Source organism: Leptopilina heterotoma, unplaced genomic scaffold, assembly GCF_015476425.1.
Source record: "Leptopilina heterotoma isolate Lh14 unplaced genomic scaffold, ASM1547642v1 Lhet_43, whole genome shotgun sequence".
NCBI classification, from domain to species: domain Eukaryota; kingdom Metazoa; phylum Arthropoda; class Insecta; order Hymenoptera; family Figitidae; genus Leptopilina; species Leptopilina heterotoma.
In genome coordinates this window covers 1,036,049-1,061,031 of record NW_025111081.1, presented here as the reverse complement: position 1 = coordinate 1,061,031, position 24,983 = coordinate 1,036,049, and the positions used below count along the sequence as shown (strand labels likewise).

General features: G+C 23.6%; 1 protein-coding gene across 1 annotated transcript in view; it reads left to right on the top strand.

Moving 5' to 3' along the window:
• Positions 1 to 8,667: 8,667 nt before the first annotated feature.
• The window catches only part of LOC122506747, a 32,475-nt gene continuing 16,159 nt past the window's right edge, over positions 8,668 to 24,983 (top strand). Inside the window, exons 1-3 of the mRNA XM_043619071.1 lie at positions 8,668 to 8,951; positions 15,121 to 15,745; positions 24,105 to 24,338. Coding sequence (XP_043475006.1) covers positions 15,287 to 15,745; positions 24,105 to 24,338 — 693 coding nt within the window. The 5' untranslated portion in view covers positions 8,668 to 8,951; positions 15,121 to 15,286. The remainder of the gene's footprint in view (positions 8,952 to 15,120; positions 15,746 to 24,104; positions 24,339 to 24,983) is intronic.

The window sequence follows — 24,983 nt, the reverse complement described above, 5'->3', positions numbered from 1 at the left end:
TCTTAAGAAATAGCTTCATTAGTGTTTTTGTTTTAAAGAAATAAGTGTCAGGAACTTATTTATAAAAATTATGAAAATTATGAAAATTATGAAAAAATTGGCTGAAAATAATAATTTTGAAAATCAGAGAATATTTTAATACACAAGTACACATTATAGTTGGATGTAATAATAAATTTCAAAATTAAAAAAAAATCTCGAAAAATCGCGCAATTTTTGTAAAATTATTTCTTTATTAAACTTATTCTTATAAATGCCGGCAAAATAAAATATAAAACCCGTTTCGTGAATTGAATTAATATTTACTCCTCCCACGCGCACATTCATATCGAGATGAAGCGAAGAAAAACCGTTAAAGTAATAAAAAGGCGGAAAAAAACAAATATTATTCACACCACATACGAGAAATCCTTTTTAAAAAAAAAAAACTTTATAAAAAAAAAATTTAATATTAATTTACAAAAAAAAAAAAAATTTGAGAGAACATTAAAAGTTTGATAATTTTTTTCTTTTTCGGTTAATTTTTTTTAGTGGGGTGGGAAAAGTATTCGTTGAATATTATTTGGAGAAGGGGTAAAAAAAGGTAAACTAAATATAAAAGAAGAAGAAACCCAAAAATAAGGAGAAAAAAAAGCTCAAGAAACTTCGAGTATATAGAGTGCGGTTTGTGGTTTCAACGAAGGGATTTAAAAAAAAACGTGTCCTCCTCCCCTCTCTCACTGTCTCTCACTACTTCTTCACATTTTTTTTTATTTTCTTCCTTTTTTGAGACCTGCGAGTCTCGTTCCCTTTTCATCCTCGCAGAATTATCCTTCAACCGCTCATTTCAAAACTAAAATAGCTTTTTTGCCACAGGACATTAAGACTGTTATTAACATTTTCTAAATGATTTTTTTTTCGGCTCCATTTCAAAATCTATTCTTAGATGAATATATATATATATATATATAAAATATTCATGAATATAAATCCCCATAGGGCATAACTTTGTAATTTTCAATTTTATTATATTATACTGTCAATATGGTGCCCAATTATTTCACTGGAATATCGAAAATATTTTAAAAATTTTATTTTTCAAAAAAATATCGAAATATTCCAGAAAAAATAATTGTAAAGAAATAATATCGCAATATTCCAGAAAAATAAAAAAATTCTTTGAATAATTAATAAGTGTAAAATACTGGAATATTTCATGGAATATTTAGACGGATAAATAAAGAAATATTCCAAGAATAATTACTATTGAGAATATTCCAGGAAAATCTATTAAAATTAATACTATTAATATTTTTGGAATAAATATCAATAATAATATTGGAATATTATAAAGGAATATCATAATATTCCAAGAAAATAAAAAAATTTCAGAAATGATTAATAAGAATAAAATATTGAAATATTCCATAAATTATTTGAATGAATGAATAAAGAAATATTCCAAGAATAATTAATATGAAGAATATTCGAAATATTCCAGGAATATCTATTAAAATTAATTCTAAATATTTTAAAAATAATCACCAATAGTAATATTGGAATATTCCATGTAATATCAAAAAATCAAAATATTCCAGAAAAAGATATTATAAAGAAACATCGCAATATCCCAAGAAAATAAAAAAATTCCTCGAATGAATAATATGAAAAAAATGTTGGAATATTCCATGGAATATTTAGATAAATAAATAAAGAAATATTCCAAGAATAATTAAGTCTTTATTAATTAAAATTTTATAATAATTATGTTATTATTAATGTTGGAATATTCCATGGAATATTTAGATAAGAAAACAAACAAATATTCCAAGAATAATTACTTTTTTAAAATATTCGAAATCTTTCAAGAATATCTATTAAAATTAGTAGATACTAAATATTTGAACCCCTTGATGCAAGAACCAGACGCAGCCCATTTAATTTCAATGGTCTACGTCTGGTTCTTGCATCAAGGGGTTCATTTTTGGAATAATTACTAACAATATTATTGAAATATTCCATGGAATATTTTTAAAAAATATTAAAATATTCCAGGAAAAGTTATTGTAATGGAATATCACAATATTTTAAAAAAATCCCTGGAATGATTAATAAAAAAAATATTGGAATATTCCATGGAATATTTTGATGAATAAATAAAGAAATATTTTAAAATTAATTACTACGAAGAATATTCAAAATATTCCAGGAATATCTATTAAAATTATTACTAAATATTTTAGAAAATAGTAATATTGGAATATTTTACGAAATATTTGAATGAATTAATAAAGAAATATTCCCAGAATAATTTCTACAAAAAATATTTTAAATATTCCAGAAATATCTATTAAAGTGATTACAAAAAAATATTCCAGAAATAAGCATGAAAACAAATATTAAATATTCCATGGAATATTTAGACAAAATATTCAAATATTACAAAAATAGTTACTGAGAAAAATATTGAAAATATTCCAGGAATTTTTATTGAAGTGATTACAGAAAAATATTCCAGAAATGAGCATGAAAACAACTATTAAATATTCCATGGAATATTTAGAAAAATAAATATCGAAATATTCCAAAAAATAATAACTGTAAAGAATATTACAAGATATTTCAAGAATATTTATTAAACTCAATTGAAAAAAATATTTTTAGTAATAAACATCTACAGGAATATTGTAATATTTCCTGGAATATTGAAAAAATAGAAATATCGAAATATTCCAAGAATAATTACTAAAATTGAAAATATTCCTAGGAATATTTAAAAAAAAAACATAAATATCCAAATAATCCAAAACTAATTACTAAAAAAATATTTAAAATATTCCAAGAATCCTGTTTACAAAGAATATTTAAAAATTTCAAAGAAAATTGATAAGAAATGAATAGCGAAATATTCCATGGAATATTTATCAAAGTTAATACAAAAAATATTACAGAAATAACCATTAAAGGAATATTGGAATATCTTTTGCTATATTTACTAAAATAAATATCAAAATATTTCAAAAATAATTACTAAAAAGAATATTGAAAAAAAAATTCCAAGAATTTTGTTTACAAAGAATATTCAAATTCCCAGAGAAAATTGATAAGAAAAAAATAGCGAAATATTCCATGGAATATTTTTTAAAGTGAATACAACAAATATTTCAAGAATAACTACAAAAAGGAATATTGAAATATTTCTTGGAATATTTAGAAAAATAAATATTCAAATATTCCAAAAATAATTACTCAAAAGAATACTTAAGATATTCCAAAAATCCTATTTACAAAGAATACTAAAAAATTCCAAAGAAAATGAATAAGAAAGAAATAGTAAAATATTCCATGGAATATTTATTAAAGTGAATACAAAAAATATTTGAGGAATAACCACAAAAAGCAATACTGGAATATTTCTTGGAATATTTAGAAAAATAAATATTCAAATATAATATCCACGAATATTTCTTAAAGTGGACACAAAAAATATTCCAGGAATAACCACCAAAGGAATATGGGAATATTTCTTGGAATATTTGGGAAAAAACTAATATCAAAATATTCCAGGAATATTCACTTAAAAAAGAATGAAATTACTCTAGGAATATTTATAATAAAAATAATATCAAAATATTCGAAGAATATTGTTTAAAATGTAAAAAGTAAAATATCCCAAGAATATTTATACTGTTGAGAAGAATGCTGATAATATTCCAGGAATCTTTATTCACAAAAAAGTAAATATTCCAGGAATATTTATTCAAAAAATATTAAATTTTCCAAAAATATTTATAAAAAAAATGTGAAAATATTCCACGAATAATTAGTCAAAAGAATATTAGAAATATTCCATAAATATTTACTTAAAAGAGTATTGAAAATATTCCAGGAATATTTTTAGTAAAATTAATATTGCAATATTCAAATAATGTTACTTAAAAAGTAATAGCGAAATATTTCAGGAATATTTTTTTAAATTAAAATCGAAATATTCCACGAATTTTCATTTTTAGTAAATATCAACATTCTTCAGGAATAATTATTTTAAAAAATATCTATATATTTCAGTGGAATTTGTTAAAATTATTATTAATCGAAATATTTCAATATTTTAATTTTTCTACAGAATATTCCAGAGGAATTTTTAGTAGAGGGCCGTTCACAAATTACGTCACACTCCTAGGGGTGGGGGGGGGGTGTCAAGCTGTGTGTGACGAAGTGTGGACAAAAAATTTTTTTTGTATGTAAAAAATGTGACGAAAGGAGGGGGGAGGGGGTCAAAATTAGTCCGAAAAAGCGTGACGTAGTTTGTGAATGACCCCTAGCATATTCCAAAGTACTTGTTCATAGAATATTCCCAGACTGAAATATTTGAAAGTTCTGGTTCCTAGAATATTCTAAAACTGGAATGTTCTAAAGTACTTGTTCTTAGAATATTCTAAGACTGGAATATTCCAAAGAACTTGTTATTTGAATATTCCAACGAAACTGTCACAGGAATATTCCAATGTTGCTTGTTTCAAAATGAATTTTAACTGTCAATATATTTTAATAACAAGTTTGGAATATTCCAGTTAACATTCTTTTGAAATATTCCAATTAAAATTCATTTTGAAACAAGCAACATTGGAATATTCTTGTGAAAATTCTCTTGGAATATTTTAATAACGAGTCCTTTGAAATATTCCAAAGTACTTGACTCTAGAATATTCCAAGACTAAAATATTTTACTGAAATATTCCAGAGAACTTGTTATTAGAATATTCCAACCGATCTTTTACAAGAATATTCCAATTGTCTTGTCACTAAAATATTCCAACGGAATTTTTACAGGAATATTCTAATGTTGCTTGTTTCAAATGTACTTTAGCTGGAATATTTCAAAAGAATTTTAACTTGAATATTCCAAACGTCATGTTACTAGAATATTCCAACGGAATTTTTCCTATATGGAATATTCCAATGGAACATTTACTGGAATATTTTGAGGCAATAAAAATTGATATATTTCAAACAAATATTATTTGGAATGTTTCGAAAAAATATTATTTGGAATGTTTTGAAAAAATATTATTTGGAATATTTCGAAAAAATTTAATAAAAATATTCCAAAACGAATTAAAAATACTTAAAAAAAAAGAAATAATAGTATTTTCCAATGGAATGTGACAAGGAATGATTTCTTTACATAATAATAAAGAGGTTATAATAAAAACGTGTTTTTTGTTATTATGTTGATGATGATTTTGAATTTTAGTTTGAAAACTCTTTGAGAGATTCTTGTCTTAGGCACTGAAAATTCTGCAGCCGGCTCTGTTATAAGGGGGCAGGAGGCTGCGGGAAGGTGCGCCGAAGACCGGACCCGGCAACGCATTTACATAACGAGACGTATGTATGTGGTACAATAAACCCGAAAAAAAAATGTGAACAATGGTCGTATACGAAAAGTCAACCTACCAAGTATCGAACCTATAATGTTTATACAATAAATATCCTTTCCAATATATAAACATATACTTAAATAATACTCTATTTAACAAAAAAAAAAAATCAGGAAATACTTAAAAAAAAAATTGGAAATTTCAAGTCAGGAATATTTTTACTACTCTCAGATATTACCAAATAAAACAAAGGGAAATGTAATATCACAGTAATATCGTAAAGGAACTGTAAGAGTTAGGACTTTAAATGGAATATTTCTAGATATTAAAATATGACTATTAAAATATTTTTTTGAAATTACTAATATCTTCGCTATTTTTTTAGTATCGGATATTACTCAGATATTACTCGGAATACATACAAATACTCTTTCGAAATTTTATAAATACAATTTAGTATCTTTAACTTTACGTATTGAAAATGTCATCAGTTCGGCAAAAATTTCCATAGAATGTCTATTATTGATATTAGATATTAAAAGAATACTTTATAAATTCTCTTAAATGGAAGATATTACAGATATTAATGTACTATTTTGTATATTTACAGTAATATTCCTGTAATAACGGATAATAGAGATTAGATATTCCTTAATATATTTCTAAATATTAATAATGGAATATCTACTATTAGAGAAATTCTTAGAAATTAGAAAAAATTTGAAGTAATATCTTCAGATATTATCAACAGTTGTCGCAATAAGTTAAGATATTAGAAAAATATTTTCGGAATACTTTTAGAAATTAAAAAAACATTCTGGAAATATTTTGTCAGTTAATAGAAAAATATTCTAGGAATATCTTAAGATAATTGGAAAATATATTCGAAATATCCTTCGATATTAAAAGTATTCTCGAAATACCTTTAGTCATCAGAATCGTATTCCAGGAATATCTTAATAAATAAAAAAATATTCTAGGAATATCTTAAGATATAAAAAGTATTCCATGAGTATCTTTAGATATAAAAAAGTATTCTAAGAATATCTTTAGATATAAAAAGGTATTCTAAGAATATCTTTAGATAAAAAAAATTTCCAAGAATATAATTAGATATAAAAAAGTATTCCATGAATGTCTTTCGACATTACAAAGCTTTCTGTGGATATCTTTAGGTATTAGAAGTAGTTTATTTACGCATGAAAAGTATTCTCGGAATATCTTCAGATATTAAAAGTATTCCCCAGATGTATGTAGATATTTGAAAAATATTCAAGGAATAGATTTAGATATTAAAAGTATTCTAGAGATATGTTTAGATATTAAAAAGTATTCAAGGAATATCTTTCGATAAAAAAAGTATTCTAAAAATATCTTTATATATAAAAAAGTATTCTAAAAATATCTTTATATATAAAAAAGTATTCTAAGAATATCTTTAGGTATAAAAAAGTATTGTAAGAATGTCTTTAGACATTACAAGTAGCTTTTTTACGCATTAAAAGTATTCTCGGAATATCTTCAGATATTAACAAGTATTCCCAGGTTATATGTAGATATTTGAAAAGTATTCCAGGAATATTTTTAGATGTTAAAAAGTATTCTAGGGATATGTTAACATATTAAAAAGTATTCTGAGATTATATTTAGATATTTAAAAGTATTCTAGGAATATATTTAGGAATATCCATAGACATTATTAAAGTACGTATTCACTAATATATTTATGTAATATTCCTAGATATTACCAAAATATCTAGAAATACGTTTGTAATATCTATAGATATTAAATTGTTTGTGAATATTGTTGGAATATCTCTGAATATTAATAAAATATTTATAAATACTAAAAAATTATCTATAAATACTTTTGTAATATTTATAGATATTATAATATTTCTGAATATTTGTGTAATATCTTTAGATATAAGTGAAATATCTTTGGATATTACAAAAATATTACCAGAATAACTATAAGTGTGATTGGAATATTTGTAAATATTACCAAAATATCTATAAATTCGTTTGTAATATCTATAGATATTGAATTACTTGAGAATATTGTTGGAATATCTTTGCATATTAACAAAATATTTATGGATATTACAAGATTATCTATCAATACTATTGTAATATCTATAGATATTATATTTCTGAATATTTGTGTAATATCTATAGATATAAGTGAAATATCTTTGGATATTACAAAAATATCCATAACTTCGTTAGTAATATTTATATATAGATATTAACTTATTTTTAATAGTGTAGGTATATATTTAGATATTAACGACGTAACCTTCGACATTATTATAAAATATTCAATATTTTTCAAATATCTATAAATACGATTGGAATATCTTTGAATATATTTTCAAAATATGCATGTTTGTGATATTTTATTTTTGACAAATTATTTATTGGATACTACAGGAATTTCTGTCGATATTACCGAAATATCCACAAATAATATTGTTTTATATTTTGATATTACTAATTTATTTATGGAAACTATTAGAATATTTATCGATATTGATATAGAAAAAATTTGCTTCAATACTATTGAGATATCTTCGGATATTATCAAAATGATATATGAATACTATTGGAATATCTCTTGATATTATCAAAATATCTATTAATACGATGGTAATATCTTTTGATACTACCAAATTATTCATTTATTTTTTATATTTAATCATTTACCTACTGAAATATCTGAGGATATTTCTAAAATATCCATAAATATGATTGTAATATTTTCTGATATTACTTAATTATTTATAGATGCTATTGAAATATCTTTGGATATTACAAAAGTATGTATTAATATGATAGTAATATCTTCGGATATTACCAAATAATACATGTATACGATTGGAATATCTTTGGATATTATCAAAATATCCGCATGAAACGTTTGTAATATTTCCCCTCATTTTTTAATATTAAAAGATATTTCTTTTAATATTAAAAAATAATGGGAAATATTATTAATTTATTTTTAAATATTTTTTGGAAAATATTTTTTAAAAAAATTTTAAATATCAAAAATTACATTCTGTTGAAAAATTAATTTTGTTTCTTATCTTTTTTTTCAAATGAAGGGCCTTGTGGTTTTTTTCGTTTTTCTTTTCTTTCTTTCTTTCTATTTTTTTTGGAGAAGCTGAACCGTCCCTGTGTTAACTGATGGTCCTCTCGATGGTCCACTCTTGTAAGTCCCTCCTCCGTAACAGCTTTTCCCCTTTTGACGTCACTCCCACCTTCTCTCTTTTTCTCTCTCTATGTATGTGTCTTGTTCTTCAGGGGGCCTTTGCTTCTTGGGTTCTGCACAAGAAGACTGGTCTTCAGTTTACTGCAAACCGTTGCTTTCAAAACGTTTTCTTTATAAACCGTGTGGGAGCCCCTTTAATTATTACTTTCACGGGGCTAGTAGTTCGATTACAACTATTTTTCTCTTTTTTCTCTTTTCAAAATATATAATTCTCCTTTTAAAGTGATTTTATGAACGAAATAAATAAAATTGAATTGAAATTAAAAAATGTGAACGTGTTTGTGTGTGGAAATTTATTTCTTTATTCTAAATAAATGGTATGTTAAAATTTTTCTTTTTTGTTTAAATTCTATTTGTATAATTTTGTAATTTTTTTTATCTTTTTATTTTGATATTACGAGGATATTACAATTTATAATATTAATAAAAAAATTTTGACATTCCATGGAATATTCTTAAAATATATTTTTTTATAAATTAACATAAAATTCTGTCAAGGTAAATTTATGAAGAAAGATATTAATTGAATATTCCATAAATATTCCAAGAATATTTCATAAATATTACACGAATATTCCGAGAATTTTTCGTAAATATTTCAAGAATATTTCATGAATATTTTACAAAGAATTGAAGAATATTCCATGAATATTCCACAAATACTTCAAAAATATTGAATAAATATTCCAAGAATATTCTATTGATATTCTAAAAAAATTAATATTCCATGAATATTTCACAAATACTTCAAGAATATTCTATTGATATTCCAAGAATATTCTACGGGTATTCTAAAAAAGTAATATTCTATGAATATTCAATAAATATTCCAAGAATATTCTATTGATTTTCTTTTTAAAATATTCCACAAATATTCCATTGATATTCTAAAAAATAATATTCCATGAATATTCAATAAATATTCCAATAATATTCTACTGATTTTCTAAAAAAAAATATTCCACACAAAAATTCGAAATATTCCATCAAATAATATTTTTATTTTTCAAAATGAATATTATAAAAAATATAAAAAAGGAATTAAATTGATATTCCAAAGGGAATATTATAAATACAACAACTGCGTATTCTAAATATTCCAAAAGATTATTCTAAATATTGCATGGAAATTTACTCGATATTCCATATAAATATTCTAAATATTCCAAAGGCATTTTCTCGATATTCCAAAGCGATATTATAAATATTCCAAAGGAGTATGCTGCGTACTACTTTACATGGACTATTTAAAAATATTCCATGTAATTCTGTACATTCCTATGGAAATATTCTAAATATTTCTATGAGAATATTCTAAACATTCCAATGGAATATACTGAACATTCCAAAGAAATATTCAAAATATTTTAATAAGATAAACGTTAAATATTCCAGTAGAAATATTCTACATATTTCAATGGAATGAATAATCCATATAAAATATTGTAAATAATACAAAGAAATTTAACTGATATTTCAAAGGAATATTACAAATATTCCAATAGAAAAATTATAAATATTCTAAAGCAATATTCACAACATTGTGAAAAAGTACAGTAAATACTTTATAAGAAAATTTGAAACACTCCGTAGCAAATATTTTTAATATTGAGAATATTTCAAAGAAGTATTCTAAATATTCCGTAGGAATATTCTAAAGATTTCAATTATTTTATCGGAATATTCTAAATATTCCAAATATTCCCCACCAATTTCTAAAATAATTCGAATAATCTTATGAAAAATAACGATCGGAGAATAAATATTCTAAAGGAATATTCGAAATATTCCAAAAACGAATATTGTAAATATTTTGTGAGAATATTCTATAAACATTCTGCAGGAATATTTTAAATATTCTAAATATTCAGTAGGGATATTTTATACATTCTAAATATTTCATCGGAATATTCTAAATATTTTAAATACTCCACGTGAAATATTGCACACCTTCTATCTAAATTCGTACAAAATATTCCAATAAAAATATTATAAATTTTCCAAAGAAGTATTCAAAATATTATAAACAAATATTGTAAATACTTTATAAAAGTATTTTAAACACTTCGTAGGAATATTTTAATATTGGAAATATTCCACGATTTCAACGAATATTTTAAATATTCTAAATATTCCGTTGGAATATTTTAAACATTCCAAATATTTCATCCGAATATTCTAAATATTCCAAATATTCCCTACAAATTTCTTGAATATTTCGAATAATAAATGTAGAACTCTCTTATGAAAATTGACTATCGGAGAATAAATATTCCAAAGGAATATTCGAAACATTCCAAAACGAATATTGTAAATATTTTATTAGAATATTCTAAACATTCTGTAGGAATATTTCAGTTATTCTAAATATTCCGTAGGAATATTTTTGATTTTCTAAATATTCCCTAGAATATATAAAATGTTCTAAATATTCTTTCGGAATATTTTAAACATTCTAAACATTCCGTGCAAAAATTTTGAATATTTTAAATATTCTAAATATTTAGTAGGAATATTTTATATATTCTAAATAATTCATCAAAATATTCAAAATATTCCAAAATACCCCTAAAAATTTCTTAAATATTAGGTTCGATTAATCTTACGAAAAAAAAATTTAAATATAGGCATTCCAAATTATTTTCTAGATATCCAAAAAAATATTTTAAAAACTCCAAATTTGAATATTGGTCGCATTCTTTATAAATTCCAATAGAAATATTATTAATTTTCTAAAGAAATATTCAAAATATTATAAACAAATACTGTAAATACTTTATAAGAATATTTTAAACACTCCGTAGGAATATTTTAATATTGGAAATATTTCAACGATTTCAAACAATATTTACAATATTTCATAGGAATATTTTAAACATTCCAACTATTTCATCGGAATATTCTATATATTGCATAATAGTATGTTAAATATTCCGTATGAATATTTCTTAATATTCCATTGGAATATTTCCTAATATTCCAATGCAACATTTTTAATATGGAATATTCTTAACATTCCATTGGAATATTTTTAATACATATTACGATGGAATATTCCAAACATTCCATTGGAATATTCTATATATTTCGTATAAATATTATAAATATTCCCTAAGAATATTCCAAATATTCCAAATATTTCCTAGGAATTTCTTAAATATTCCGAATATTTCAAATATTCGATAGAAATTTTCATCACAGAGAATGACGATCAGAGAATGATAAAATTGTATACAAATTAGTGTACATACAAAATATTTTGCATTGTATATATAGAGAGAGAGAGAGAATATAAAAAATTTTAATAGATAAACACGCAGTGATCTTTGGGTGGATACTCGCGACGATTCACATGAGAAAGTCTCGCTCCCCAGGGAGATTCACTGTTCGTTGACCATCAGGATAATTCTCGAGACATAATCACACTCGCCAGGAAATCCGTTTGCTCTAAAAGAATATAAGATCTTGATGAAGGATTTTTCAGTGACACTACCTATTTACGTATATATATATATACACAAGTACCAAAAGGAAACCTTTTTCTTATTCTTATCTTCAAGACTATTTACTTTTGCAAAATGTGCCTTTCTCGCTGGGTGAACATACAAAAATCTATTATTTAACTCTATAATATTTAAAAAAAACAACTAACAAAACTAACAGGAAATGTTTTCTGTCCTTTTTTTATACAAAAGGAGAAAAAAAATTTTTTTAGCTTTTTTTTATTGTTCGAGAAAAGGAAATCCATAAAAATTATCAGTGAAATATCAGTAACATTTCGATTGGAATATCCTTAAAAATTACCAGTGGAATATCTTTGTAATATTTTGGTTGAAGTATTTCTAGAAAGTACCATTGGAATATTTTTAAAATATTTCGATTGGAGTATTCCCAAAAAAAGTTCCATTGGAATATCTTTGGAATATTTCTATTGAATTATTCCTAAAAAGTACCAGTGGAATATCTTTGGAATATTTAAATTATAATATCCCTAATAAAATATTAGTAAAATATTGTTGGAATATTCCGATTGGAGTATCCCTGAAAAGTAGCAGGGAAATATTTCAATGGGAATATCTCTCAAAAATGTAACATTGGAATATTTTTAGAATAATAAAGTACCAGTGGAATATCTTTGGAATATTAAAATTATAATATCCCTTATAAAATATTAGTGGAATATTCTTGGAATATTCCAACTGAAGTATCCCTGCAAAGTGTCAGAGAAATATTTCAATTGGAATATCCCTCAAAAAAGTATCATTGGAATATTTTTACAATATTTCTATTATAATATCACTAAAAAAGTTCCAATGGAATATTTCTATTAGAATATCCCTTAAAAAGTACCAAAGAAATATTTCAATTGGAATATTTATACAAATTACCACTGGAATATTTCGATTAGAACTTTCCTAAAAAAGAACCAGTGGAATATTTCAGTTAGAATATCCCTAAAAAGTACCAAAGGAATATTTCAAGTGGAATATTTATAAAAATTACCACTGGAATATTTCGATTAGAACATTCCTTAAAAAAGTATCAGTGGAATTTTTTTTGGAATATTTCAATTAGAATATCCATAAAAAGTACCAAAGGAATATTTCAAGTGGAATATTTATAAAATTACCAATTGAATATTTTGATTAAAACATTCCAAAAAAGTAGCAGTGGAATATTTTGGAATATTTCTTTTAGAATATATCTAATAAAGTATTAGTGGAATATTATTGAAATATTCCGATTGGAGTATCACTGAAAAGTGACAGTGGAATATTTTTTAAATATTTCAAATAGAATATCCCTAAAAAAGTACCAGTGGTATATTGTTAGAATATTCTGTACAATTATTTTTCGCTAACATTTCAAAAATTCCAGTATAGAATATTCATGTATATAATTTTCTTGCCGATATTATAAAGGCTTGGAATATTTTGGTAAAAATATTATTTATGTGGATATTACAAATAATTCAAATCAATAATAATTTTCATAAACTTTACAAATATATACTATAGAAAAATAGTCCAATGGAATATTTCTACAATTTTTTATAGATATTACAAATATTCCAAGAGAATATTACAAATTCTCTAATGAAATGTCTCCGCATTTTCTAATGGATATTACGAATATTCCAAGGGAATATTATGAAAAGATTCTCTAAAGTATAGTATTACTTGCAACTTTAAACAGATAATACTAATATTCCAAGGCAATATCACAATTTCTCTAGAGAAATATTACTGAATTTTTATATACTAGTTTTCTAAAGGAATTTTAACTGATATTACAAATATTCCAAGGGAATATTACAATTTATATAAAGGAATATCATAGTATTTTTAGCAGATATTACAAAGATTCCAAGGGAATATTACAATTTATCTAAAGGAATATCATTGTATTTTTAACAGATATTACAAATATTCCAAGAGAATATTACAATTTTTCTAAAAGAATATCACTGCATTTTTAACAGATATTACAAATATTCCAAGCGAATACTACTAATATTCTAAAGGAATATCTCATTGAAATTATTAACAGATATTACAAATATTCCAAGGAAAAATTACTGCAATTTTTTTTAATAAATATTACAAAAATTACAAAGAAATATTATACTAATTTTCTAAAGGAATATCTCATTGCAATTTTTAACAGATATTACAAATATTCCAAAGGAAAATTTCTGCTAATTTTTTTTTCTGTAGATATTACAAATATTCCAATGGAATATTTTCTAATTATTTGACTACTTTTCTGGTCAAGATGTGAATATTATATTTTATTTCTCTAAGAGAATATCTTCTTAGTGGATTTTTTTTAAAAAAACATGAAAAAAAAATTTATTTTGATCTTTTTTGCTCAAAATTGTAACAATGTCAAATGAAACATTGGGGGGAGGGGGAATAATATCAAAAGGCAATTTATTGTGGTTTCTTTTATGAACGTCAAATCACTTTTTATTCTCAACTTCAATGGGGTAAACAGGTAAATAGACTGCTTATTATCGTCACGTAAACTTGACGCGTTCCAGGCACGCGCACATTGTAGCAAGTATTTTTTTTTAATAAAAAAAAATACATTTTCATTGTTTTATTTTTTTTATTAATATATCAATAATTATTAATTTTTTGCTAATTATTAATTATTTCATTTATTATTAAATAAAATAATAATTATTAATTCTTATAATAATAGGTAATAATTATTAAATTTCTTTCCTTTAATAACAATAATTATTATTAAGAGTAGAGATGATCACTATTTATTAATAATTATTATTATTGTTGTTTTTAATATTAATATTATTATAATAATTACTATTAACATTAATTATAATTATTATTATTTTTGGTTTAAATAAATATTGATAAATATTACTAAATAATAATTTTTAATGATGTTAAAAAATTTGTAATGTAAAAAAATATTTTTCCCCTTCAATTTCTCACCTTTACATTTGAATTTATTTTTCAGACATTGAAAATAAATGATTCAACAATTAAGGAGAATGCGACACCGAAAACGAAAGTGGAACAAAAGAAAAAAAAGATGTTAATTTTCTAGAGAAAAAAAATAAAAACCCAAAAGAAGAAAAAAAAAATTTATATCGAAATAAATTTAGAAAAAAAAAGAAACAAAAATGAGACTGAGCCCAATTATAATATCGGCAGCGACTATATGGTCATCAGGACACACGTCCTCATCAGGTTTTCAAGAACATTTCGAGGAGCGTCATCATTATCATCAAGTGCAACAAGAACAACGACAAAAAATGGCATATTTCTCTGGCTATCGTCCGGAATTATCGACAGAATTTTTTTTAGTACCAGTTAATATTGGTGGTGGTGGTGGTGAACGTGAACGTGGCGATGCGAGTGTTGCAAGTGTTGTCAGTGTGCCAGCACCAAATCATACAATATCCATATATCATCGCGGTGGTCCAGGTGGTCGTTCACCTTCACTAGAGGCACCGAAAATCGGCACCGTCACGAGACTGTGGCCCATGATAAGGCCCCATCCATGGGCCCTACCCCTCGTTGCATTCGGTGCCGTCACAATGCTACTAATGGCGTGTTTCGAAATATTTGTTCTCTGTAAGGTAAGGTTATTTATTTTAGAAGAGAAAAAAAATTTTTTTTCTCTTCACTTATTTTTAAATGGAAAATTTTATTTTTTATTAGATTTTTGTAAAATCGTATAATAATAATTCAAATATTTTGCTAGAAATATCTTAAATAATACATAAAGGAATATCATAAATATTACGGAGGAATATCCTTAATATTATAGAGGAATATCCTAAATATTACATGGAAATACCTTAAATATTACAGCGAAATATCCTAAATATTACTGTAGAATATCCTAAATATTACAACAAAATATCTTAAACATTACATGGGAATATCTTAATATTACTTTAGAATATCCTAAAAATCTTAAATATTACATGGGAATATCCTAAATATTACATAGGAATATCCTAAATGTTATATGGGAATATCCTAAATATTACTGTGGAATGTCACAAATATACTAAATATTACATGGAAATATCTTAAATATTACAGCAAAATATCCTAAACACTACTTTGTAATATCCTAAATATCCTAAATGTTATATGGGAATATCCTAAATATTACTGTGGAATGTCCCAAATATTATAAATATTACATGGAAATATCTTAAATATTACAGCGAAATATCCTAAACACTACTTTGTAATATCCTAAACATCCTAAATATTACATGAGAATATCCTAAATATTATTGTGGAATGTCCCAAATATTATAAATATTACATGGAAATATCTTAAATATTATTACAGCAAAATATCCTAAACACTAATTTGTAATATCAAAAAAATCCTAAATATTACATAAGGGGCCGTACACATAATACGTCACGCGATTTTTGACCATTTTTAACCCCTCCCTCCCCCTATGTCACACTTCGTCACAAACCTTGAACCCCCCCTCCCCCTATAACGTCACGTCACACACGTAAATTTTAATGTGAATTTTATACATTTGACATTATATATTATATATCCTACACTCAAAATTATTGAATCAGTTAAAAATATTTTTTTCTGACAATTAGTTAAAAATAACTGATGTTTCAATACAATTTTTTTTGATTGATTCATTTAGTCACGTTTAACTACCTACATATCACCGAAACTTTCCTAAAAATTTATTAAAGATTTACTCGCAAGCTTCGAAATATTTAAATGCAAAGTTTAGTGAAAATTGTGTAAAGATTTAAATATCCCACTTCAATAAATGTTTAACGCGAAACTTTCCTGAAAATATTCACGAAATTATAGTCGAAAATGTAATTAAAATGTTCAGGAATGTTTCAAGCTATATTTTTAAGAAAATTTGACGATAAACATTTATTGTAGTAAAAAATTTAAATCTTTACACAATTTTAACTAAACTTTGCAAGTAAATTTTTTGAAGTATGCAAGCAAATCTTTAATATACATATTTAGAAAAGTTTCGGTGTTTTGTGGATAATTTTTCAGTTATTTTTTTAACTGATTCAGAAGCAAAAAGTCAGTCACTGCTGATTGTCAGTTAAAACCAAGATTTTTAACTGATTCAAATTAAGAGAATATATTATTTATCATATTATATTATAAATAATAAATCAATAGATGTTAAATAGGTACATAATAGATATTAAATAGTTTAAAGCATTTTTAACTTGTTTTATTTAGAAAAAGTGACATTGTCACATATAATTTCTTATAATCTTTGAATTTAAAAGATTGTGACGTAACACATGAGTTCACCCCCCCCTCCCCCATGTCACACTTAGTCACAATTCTCAGACCCCCTCCCTCCCCCTAGCCGCGTGACGTATTATGTGTACGGCCCCTAAGAATATCCTAAACATTACTGTGAAATATCCCAAATCTCCTAAATATTACTATGGAATATTCTAAATATCCTAAAAATTACATGGGAATATCTTAATATTACTTTAGAATATCCTAAAATCTTAAATATTACATAGGAATATCCTAAATGTTATATGGGAATATCCTAAATATTACTGTGGAATGTCACAAATATCCTAAATATTACATGGAAATATCTTAAATATTACAGCGAAATATCCTAAACACTACTTTGTAATATCAAAAAATCCTAAATATGACTTGAGAATATCCTAAACATTACTGTGAAATATCCCAAATTTCCTAAATATTACTGTGGAATATTCTAAATATCCTAAATATTACATGGAAATATCCTTAATATTACATGAGAATATTCTAAATATTACATGGAAATATCTTAAATATTACTGTGGAATGTCCGAAATATCCTAAATATTACATGGAAATATCTTAAATATTACAGCGAAATATCCTAAATATTACAAATATTTCAGAAGAACTGCATAAATATTCCAAAGAAATATACAAAAACAATCAAATATTCCACAGAATCATCGAAAATGTCCTCAACATTCCATAGGGTTAAACATAATACTTCAAATATTCCGAAGAAATACCCAAAATCTTCAAAAGGAGTATGAGAAATACTATTATTAAATATTCCAGAGGAATGTCCCAATATCCTAAATATTTCAGAATATATCCCAAATAATCAAAAATTTTCCAACTATTTCGGAGGAATATCCAAAATATTAGAAATATATCAAAAGAATATCATAAATATTCCAAATATTCCAGGAGAATATAATAAATACTTCAAATATTACAGAGAACTGTACAAAATATCTCAAATAATTCAAATACTCTAAAGAAATAACATTGATATTCAAAATATTCCAGAGGAATACAAAAGCAATATTTTAAATATTTCAAAGGAATATCTGAACTTTTCTAAGATTAACAAAATTATCTAAATATTCCAAATAATCAAGACGAATATGATAAATATTTCAAATATTAAGATGCTAAAAATATTCCAAAAGAATATCATAAATACTATAAATATTCCAGACAATTATCCCACATATTCCAATATTCCAAAGGAATATCTTATTTTCTTTAAATATTACTAAGAAATATTCAGAATTTTCTAAATATTCCACAGGAGTATGAGAAATAATTTAAATATTCTAAAAGAATGTCCTAATGTTTCAAATAATTCATAAAAATATTCTGAATATCGCAAATATTCCAAAATTCACACATATTTCAAAAGATTATATGCTAAATATTCCAAAATATCCTAATTAATATTCGAAATATTATACTTGAGGAATATCCTACATTATGCTTTAAATATTCCGAAAAATATCCCGTGTATCAAAAATATTCCAGAGGGAAATGAACAATATATTTCAAATATTCCAGAGGAATATCTTAAGCTTTCTAATATTACCAAAAGAAAATTACCTCAATATCCCAAATAATCAAGATATAATAAATACTCCAAATATATTCATGACGAATATCGTTAATAATAAAACAATTCCATAAAAATATTCAAATGTCCCATATATTTCAGAGTAATGTTTAAAATATTACAAATATTTCAAAGAATATCAAAAATATTCTAAATATTCTGGAGGAGTATGATATATATTCCAAATATTAAACTATAGAATATTATAGAGGAATATCCAAAATATTACAAATATTTCAAAAGAATATCAAATATGTTCCAAATATTCCAAAGGAATGTACTAAATACATGAAATATTCCAGAGAATTATAAAAAAAATATTTCCAACATTCAAGAGGAATAGCCATAAAAATATATCAAATGATTGTATAGGTAAAATATTCCACAAGAATATGAGAAATATTTTAAATATTGCAAAGAAATGACCTATTATAAAAAATATTCCAGAAAAATATTCTAAATATCATAAATAATCTAAAATTTCAAAAATATTTCAGAGGAATATACAAAATATTACAAATATTTCACAGAATATTACAAATATTCCAAAATAATATCCTAAATATCTTAAATTCTCCAATATATTCCAGAGGAAATTCCAAATATTACAAATATTTCGAAAGAATATCAAAAATATTCTAAATATGTCAAATATTTCAGATAATATCATAAATATTTCCAATATTCCAACATTAATATTTAAATAGGAATATTTAATGAATATTTAAATATTAATTTTTGTAAATATTCTTGAATATTCTACATGAATATTTCCAATATTCTTATAAAATCATAGAAATATCAATAATATCTATTTCTTAAGAATATTCTATTATTTAAAATATTCCTTTGGAATATTGATAATTTTTCATATTTAACTTACAAAAAGGAATATTCATAGTATTTAGAAATATTTCTAATATTTCATATTAAAAATATTCCTATAGGAATATTTTGCATAAGAATATTCCGGATATTACAATTAATTCATTGGAATATTCATAATATTTCAAATATATATATTTTCAATATTCTAAATAATTCATAGAACTATTAAAATATTTAAAATATTCAATAGGAATGTTCCTAATCTTTTGATTATTTCGTAGGAATATTTTTAATATTTTATAGTAATATTTTGAGCATTCCAAATATTCTATAGGAATATTCAAAATGCTAAAAATTCCATAAAAACAATCTTATAATTCAATACTACAGATATTCCAAATTTTCTCCAGGAGTATTTTAATACTCTATAAATAGTCTATAGGAATATTCCAAATATTTTTTGTATAATTACAATGGTCCAAATATTGAAAGATAAATAAAAAATTTAAATTAAAATAATTCCCACCCCCTCTCTTTCTTTTTGCTCCTTCTCTTTTTCTCTTTCTCTCTCTGTCTCTCTAATTACGTCAATTAACTAATTCTGTAACCTGTTTTGTATAAAACTAATAAAGTAACTTTCGAATCTAAACGAAATTAAAATATCACGGAAATAGAAACGAATTTTCATTTTAGAGAAAAATTAAAAGCAAGCAGCTTTCATTTTAAATTTATATTTTAATTAAACGTCATCTTTAATAGACCGAATACAGGTTCCTTATTTTTTTTTCTTTTTTTTTGTAATGACAAATGACAAAATGAACTTTTTTTCTCTTTGTAAATATTAATAGTTTATCCGATTGTGTAACTAATATTTGTGGGATGCATAAAAAAATTTTAATATTCTGAGAAATATTTTTCATAATATTATTGAATAATATTATTATTTCTGAAATATTTTTGTAATAATTTTCAAATACTACGAAAATACTTTAGGAAGACTTTGAAATATTTTTGTAACATTTTATAAATATTCAAGAAATATTTTGTTATATTTTAGGAATACCTTGAAATATTTTTGTAATATTTTAGGAATATCATGAAATATTAAGTAATATTTTGGGAATACTTTGAAATAGTTTGTAATATTTCAGGAATATCTTGAAATGTTGTGTAATACCTATATTGGAATACTTAGAAATATTTTTGTAATATTTTAGGAATATCTCAAAATATTGGGTAATATTTTTGGAATACTTTGTAATATTTTAGGAATACTTTGAAATATTTTGTAATATTATAGGAGTATCTTGAAACATTGTGTAATATATTGGAATACTTTAAAATATTTTTGTAATATTTTAGGAATATCTCAAAATATTGGGTAATATTTTGAAATATTTTAGGAATATCTTGATATATTGTGTAATATTTTGGGAATACTTCAAAATATTTTGTAATATTTTAGGAATATCTTGATATATTGTGTAATATTTTGGGAATACTTTGAAATATTTTAGTAATATTTTAGGAATACTTTATAATGTTTTAGAAATACTTTGAAATATTTTTTAATATTTTAAACTGTTTAAAAAGTGTAATATTTTAGAAACATTTTGTAATATTTCAGAAATATTTTGAAATATTTTTCAAACTTTTTGTAAAATTTTAGGAATATTAAGAAATATTTAGTAATATTTTTAAAAATATAGTAATTTAGAGATACAGGAATATCTATGAAATATTAAAAAAAGCATTAAATGCATTGTCACAAAAAAATTTTTTTTAGTTATATTCCGCCAATATTTTAAAAATACTCCAATAATGTTAATGTTATTTATATTAACATTAGTTAATAATAATAATATTTATATTAATATTAGTTAATATTAGAATATTAATATAAGAAATAAATATAAATCTTTTAAACATTTTAATACAAATAATTTTTTTAAATTAATTAATTTTTTTCATAAATAAAGTAATTTTTTTAATATTAAAGATGAGGAGGATGGGGGGTAGTTGATTTTTATAAAAAGAAAGAAGGAAGTGACAAAATATTCGCCTAAATAAGAAAAAAAAAAGCGATTAACGCAAGTCACCGTGAGAGTAATTAGACAGTAATAGCAATTTAAAATACCAGCCTCGCACACTATACAGAGTCCACACGGGAATTAATAGAGCTAAAAGAAACGACGCGCGCAAATGATTATCTGCCCCAGTCTCAATGCAAAATTTATTTTCATTTCGTTTCTCGGTTAAGCTCCAATAATTTTTATATTTTGTATCGTGGCTCGGATCATTTCACGACTTCCCGATTATCTCATGTACTTTAGGGAAGAGAGCGAGAGAGAGAGAGAGAGAGAGAGAGAGAGAGAGAGAGAGAGAGAGAGAGAAGGCAGGCCTAGTTTCCGCTTCAATCACTCGTTAACTCATCCCTAATTGCGCAGTGTCTCAAATACAATAATAATGATAATAATCATTTTTCGCTTCATCAATTTCTCTATAGATATATTATTAAAAGAAAAAAAGTAAAGAAAAATAAATGTAATTTAAGAATTATATTTAAAAGGAATAAAAAAAAATTTTTTTAAAGACTTTTTTATTTAATTACATATAGTTTTAGAGCAATGAAATTTGATAATATGTATTATTATTGAATAAATGTATTAAGGTAGTAAAAAGTAAAAAAATTAATGTAGATGCTTTTTAAAATAATAATACCATTGTAAAATTACCCTAAATTAGTTAGAATTTGAGAGACCCGAACATTTTAAATGTCATTGGTTATTATCACTATTATTTTGGTAACACTAATTCAATTGTGAAACTATCCTAAATTAAATGACTTTTGGAAATATTTTCTCGTTGTGGAACCACCCTAAATGATATTAAATTAACTTTTGTCAATGTTAATCCCGTTGTGGAACCTCCCTAAATGATACTAAATTACTTTTGAAAATATTAATCCCGTTGTGAAACTACCCTAAATAACATTAAATTAGGTTTTGTCAATTTTAATACCGTTGTGGAACCACCCTAAGTGATACTAAATTACTTTTGGAACTATTAATTCCGTTGTGGAAACACCATAAATGATATTAAATTTATTATTGAAAATGTTAATCCCATTGTGAAACCACCCTAAATATAATTAAATTAACTTTTGTCAATTTTAATACCATTGTGGAACCACCCTAAATGATACTAAATTACTTTTGAAAATATGAATACGGTTGTGGAATAACCCAAAATGATACTAAATTACTTTTGGAACTATTAACCCCATTGTGGAATCACCCTAAATAATAATTTTAGGGTTACTTTCCCCTTCGCCGTTTGACAATATTAATTAATTAATTAATCACATTGTGGAACCACCCTGAATAATTATTTTATTAGGCAAATATCTAAATAAAAATTGTACTGATGTTTTCCTTATTAATTCATATTTTGAGGTTACGTTCGCTGTTGATAACATTAATTCCATTGTGGAACCACTGTAAATTATACAAATTTTGACGGTTACATTTATTTTTTTACCTGCAATTTAAAATTTTACCTTTTCATAAAATTAAGTTTATTGTGGAAGCACCATAAATGATTACGTTTAAGGTTAGGTTCGCTTTTGTTAATAGTAATTCCATTGTGGAACCACCATAAATTAAATAATATTTCCAGGATATGTTTCTTTTTTTCACTTACACTTTGAGATTAGTTTCGCCTTTTGACAAAAATTAATTCCATTGTGAAATCACCATAAATAAAAAATTTCTAGGCTATGTCCCTCTTTTTCATCTGCAATTTGAGATTAGTTTCGTCTTTTGACAAAAATTAATTCCATTGTGGAAACACCCTAAATTTTTAAGTTTGAGGTTACGTTCGCTTTTGATAACATAAATTCCATTGTGGAACCACCATGAGTTGAATTTTAAGGTTAAGTTTGTCTTTTATCAATAAAAATCCCATTGTGGAACCACCATAACTTGTATTTTGAGTTTAAGTTTGCCTTTCTTCAATAAAAATCCCATTGTGGAACCACCCTAAATAATCAAAACTTTAAGGTTATTTTTTGTTATGTATTTTTAGGTTATATAATTACTTTTTTTTAACATAAATATTCTACACTTGTGAAAACACCTTAAAATAACCACAGAAACTTTTTTTTTCATGTTTTTTCTATTAACAAAAAAATAAAAAATTTTGGAAAAAATATTACGAAATTATTTTTTATTTGAAGGCAAGGACCACAGCACCAAGCAGACGACATTTATTCTTAGGCCAAGCCCTTTTATTGGGTCTTTTTTTCTTGGCGGGCTTATCTGCTGCAGCATCCATCACACCGAATCTTTTATCCTGCACCGCATTCAGACTCGTTGGACTACCAGCAGCACTTGTTTTTGCTGCTCTTCTCGTCAAATGTGTTTTTTTACTTTCACTCAATAGCGGCGTTTATCTACCAGCACCTTATCAGGTAATTTTTTATTTTTCATTCTTTTTAAATTTTTATTTTTAAACAGAAAAAAGTAGAAAAAAAATTAATGTCCCAGGTATTGTTAAAAATAATATTAAAAAATTTTTTTTTATTTATTCAAAATAAAAAATAATTATTATATTTATTATTAATAATTTTACAAATTATTATATTTATTATTAAAAATGTTAATCCTGTTGTGAAACCACCCTAATTGATATTAAATTACTTATTGCAATATTAATCCAGTTGTGGAACCACCCAAAATAATTAAAATAATGTAAATTATTATTGAAAGTAATAAATAATTTTTGATTGATTCAAAATAATAAATAAAATTTTTTTATTAATTAAATCTAATAAATAAATAATTTTTTAATTATTTATTAAATTCTGCTATTTATTTTATGAAAAATAATAAATGATTATATTTATTTATTAAAAATAATAAACAAACATTTTTATTAATTAACAATTATAAACAAACATTTTTATTAATTAACAATAATAAATACACATTTTTATTAATTAAGAATAATAATAAATAAATTTGTTTATTAATTGAAAATAATAAATAAATATTTTTTTTTATCCATTAAAAATAATATATCAACTTTTTAATTAATCAAAAATAATAAATTTTTT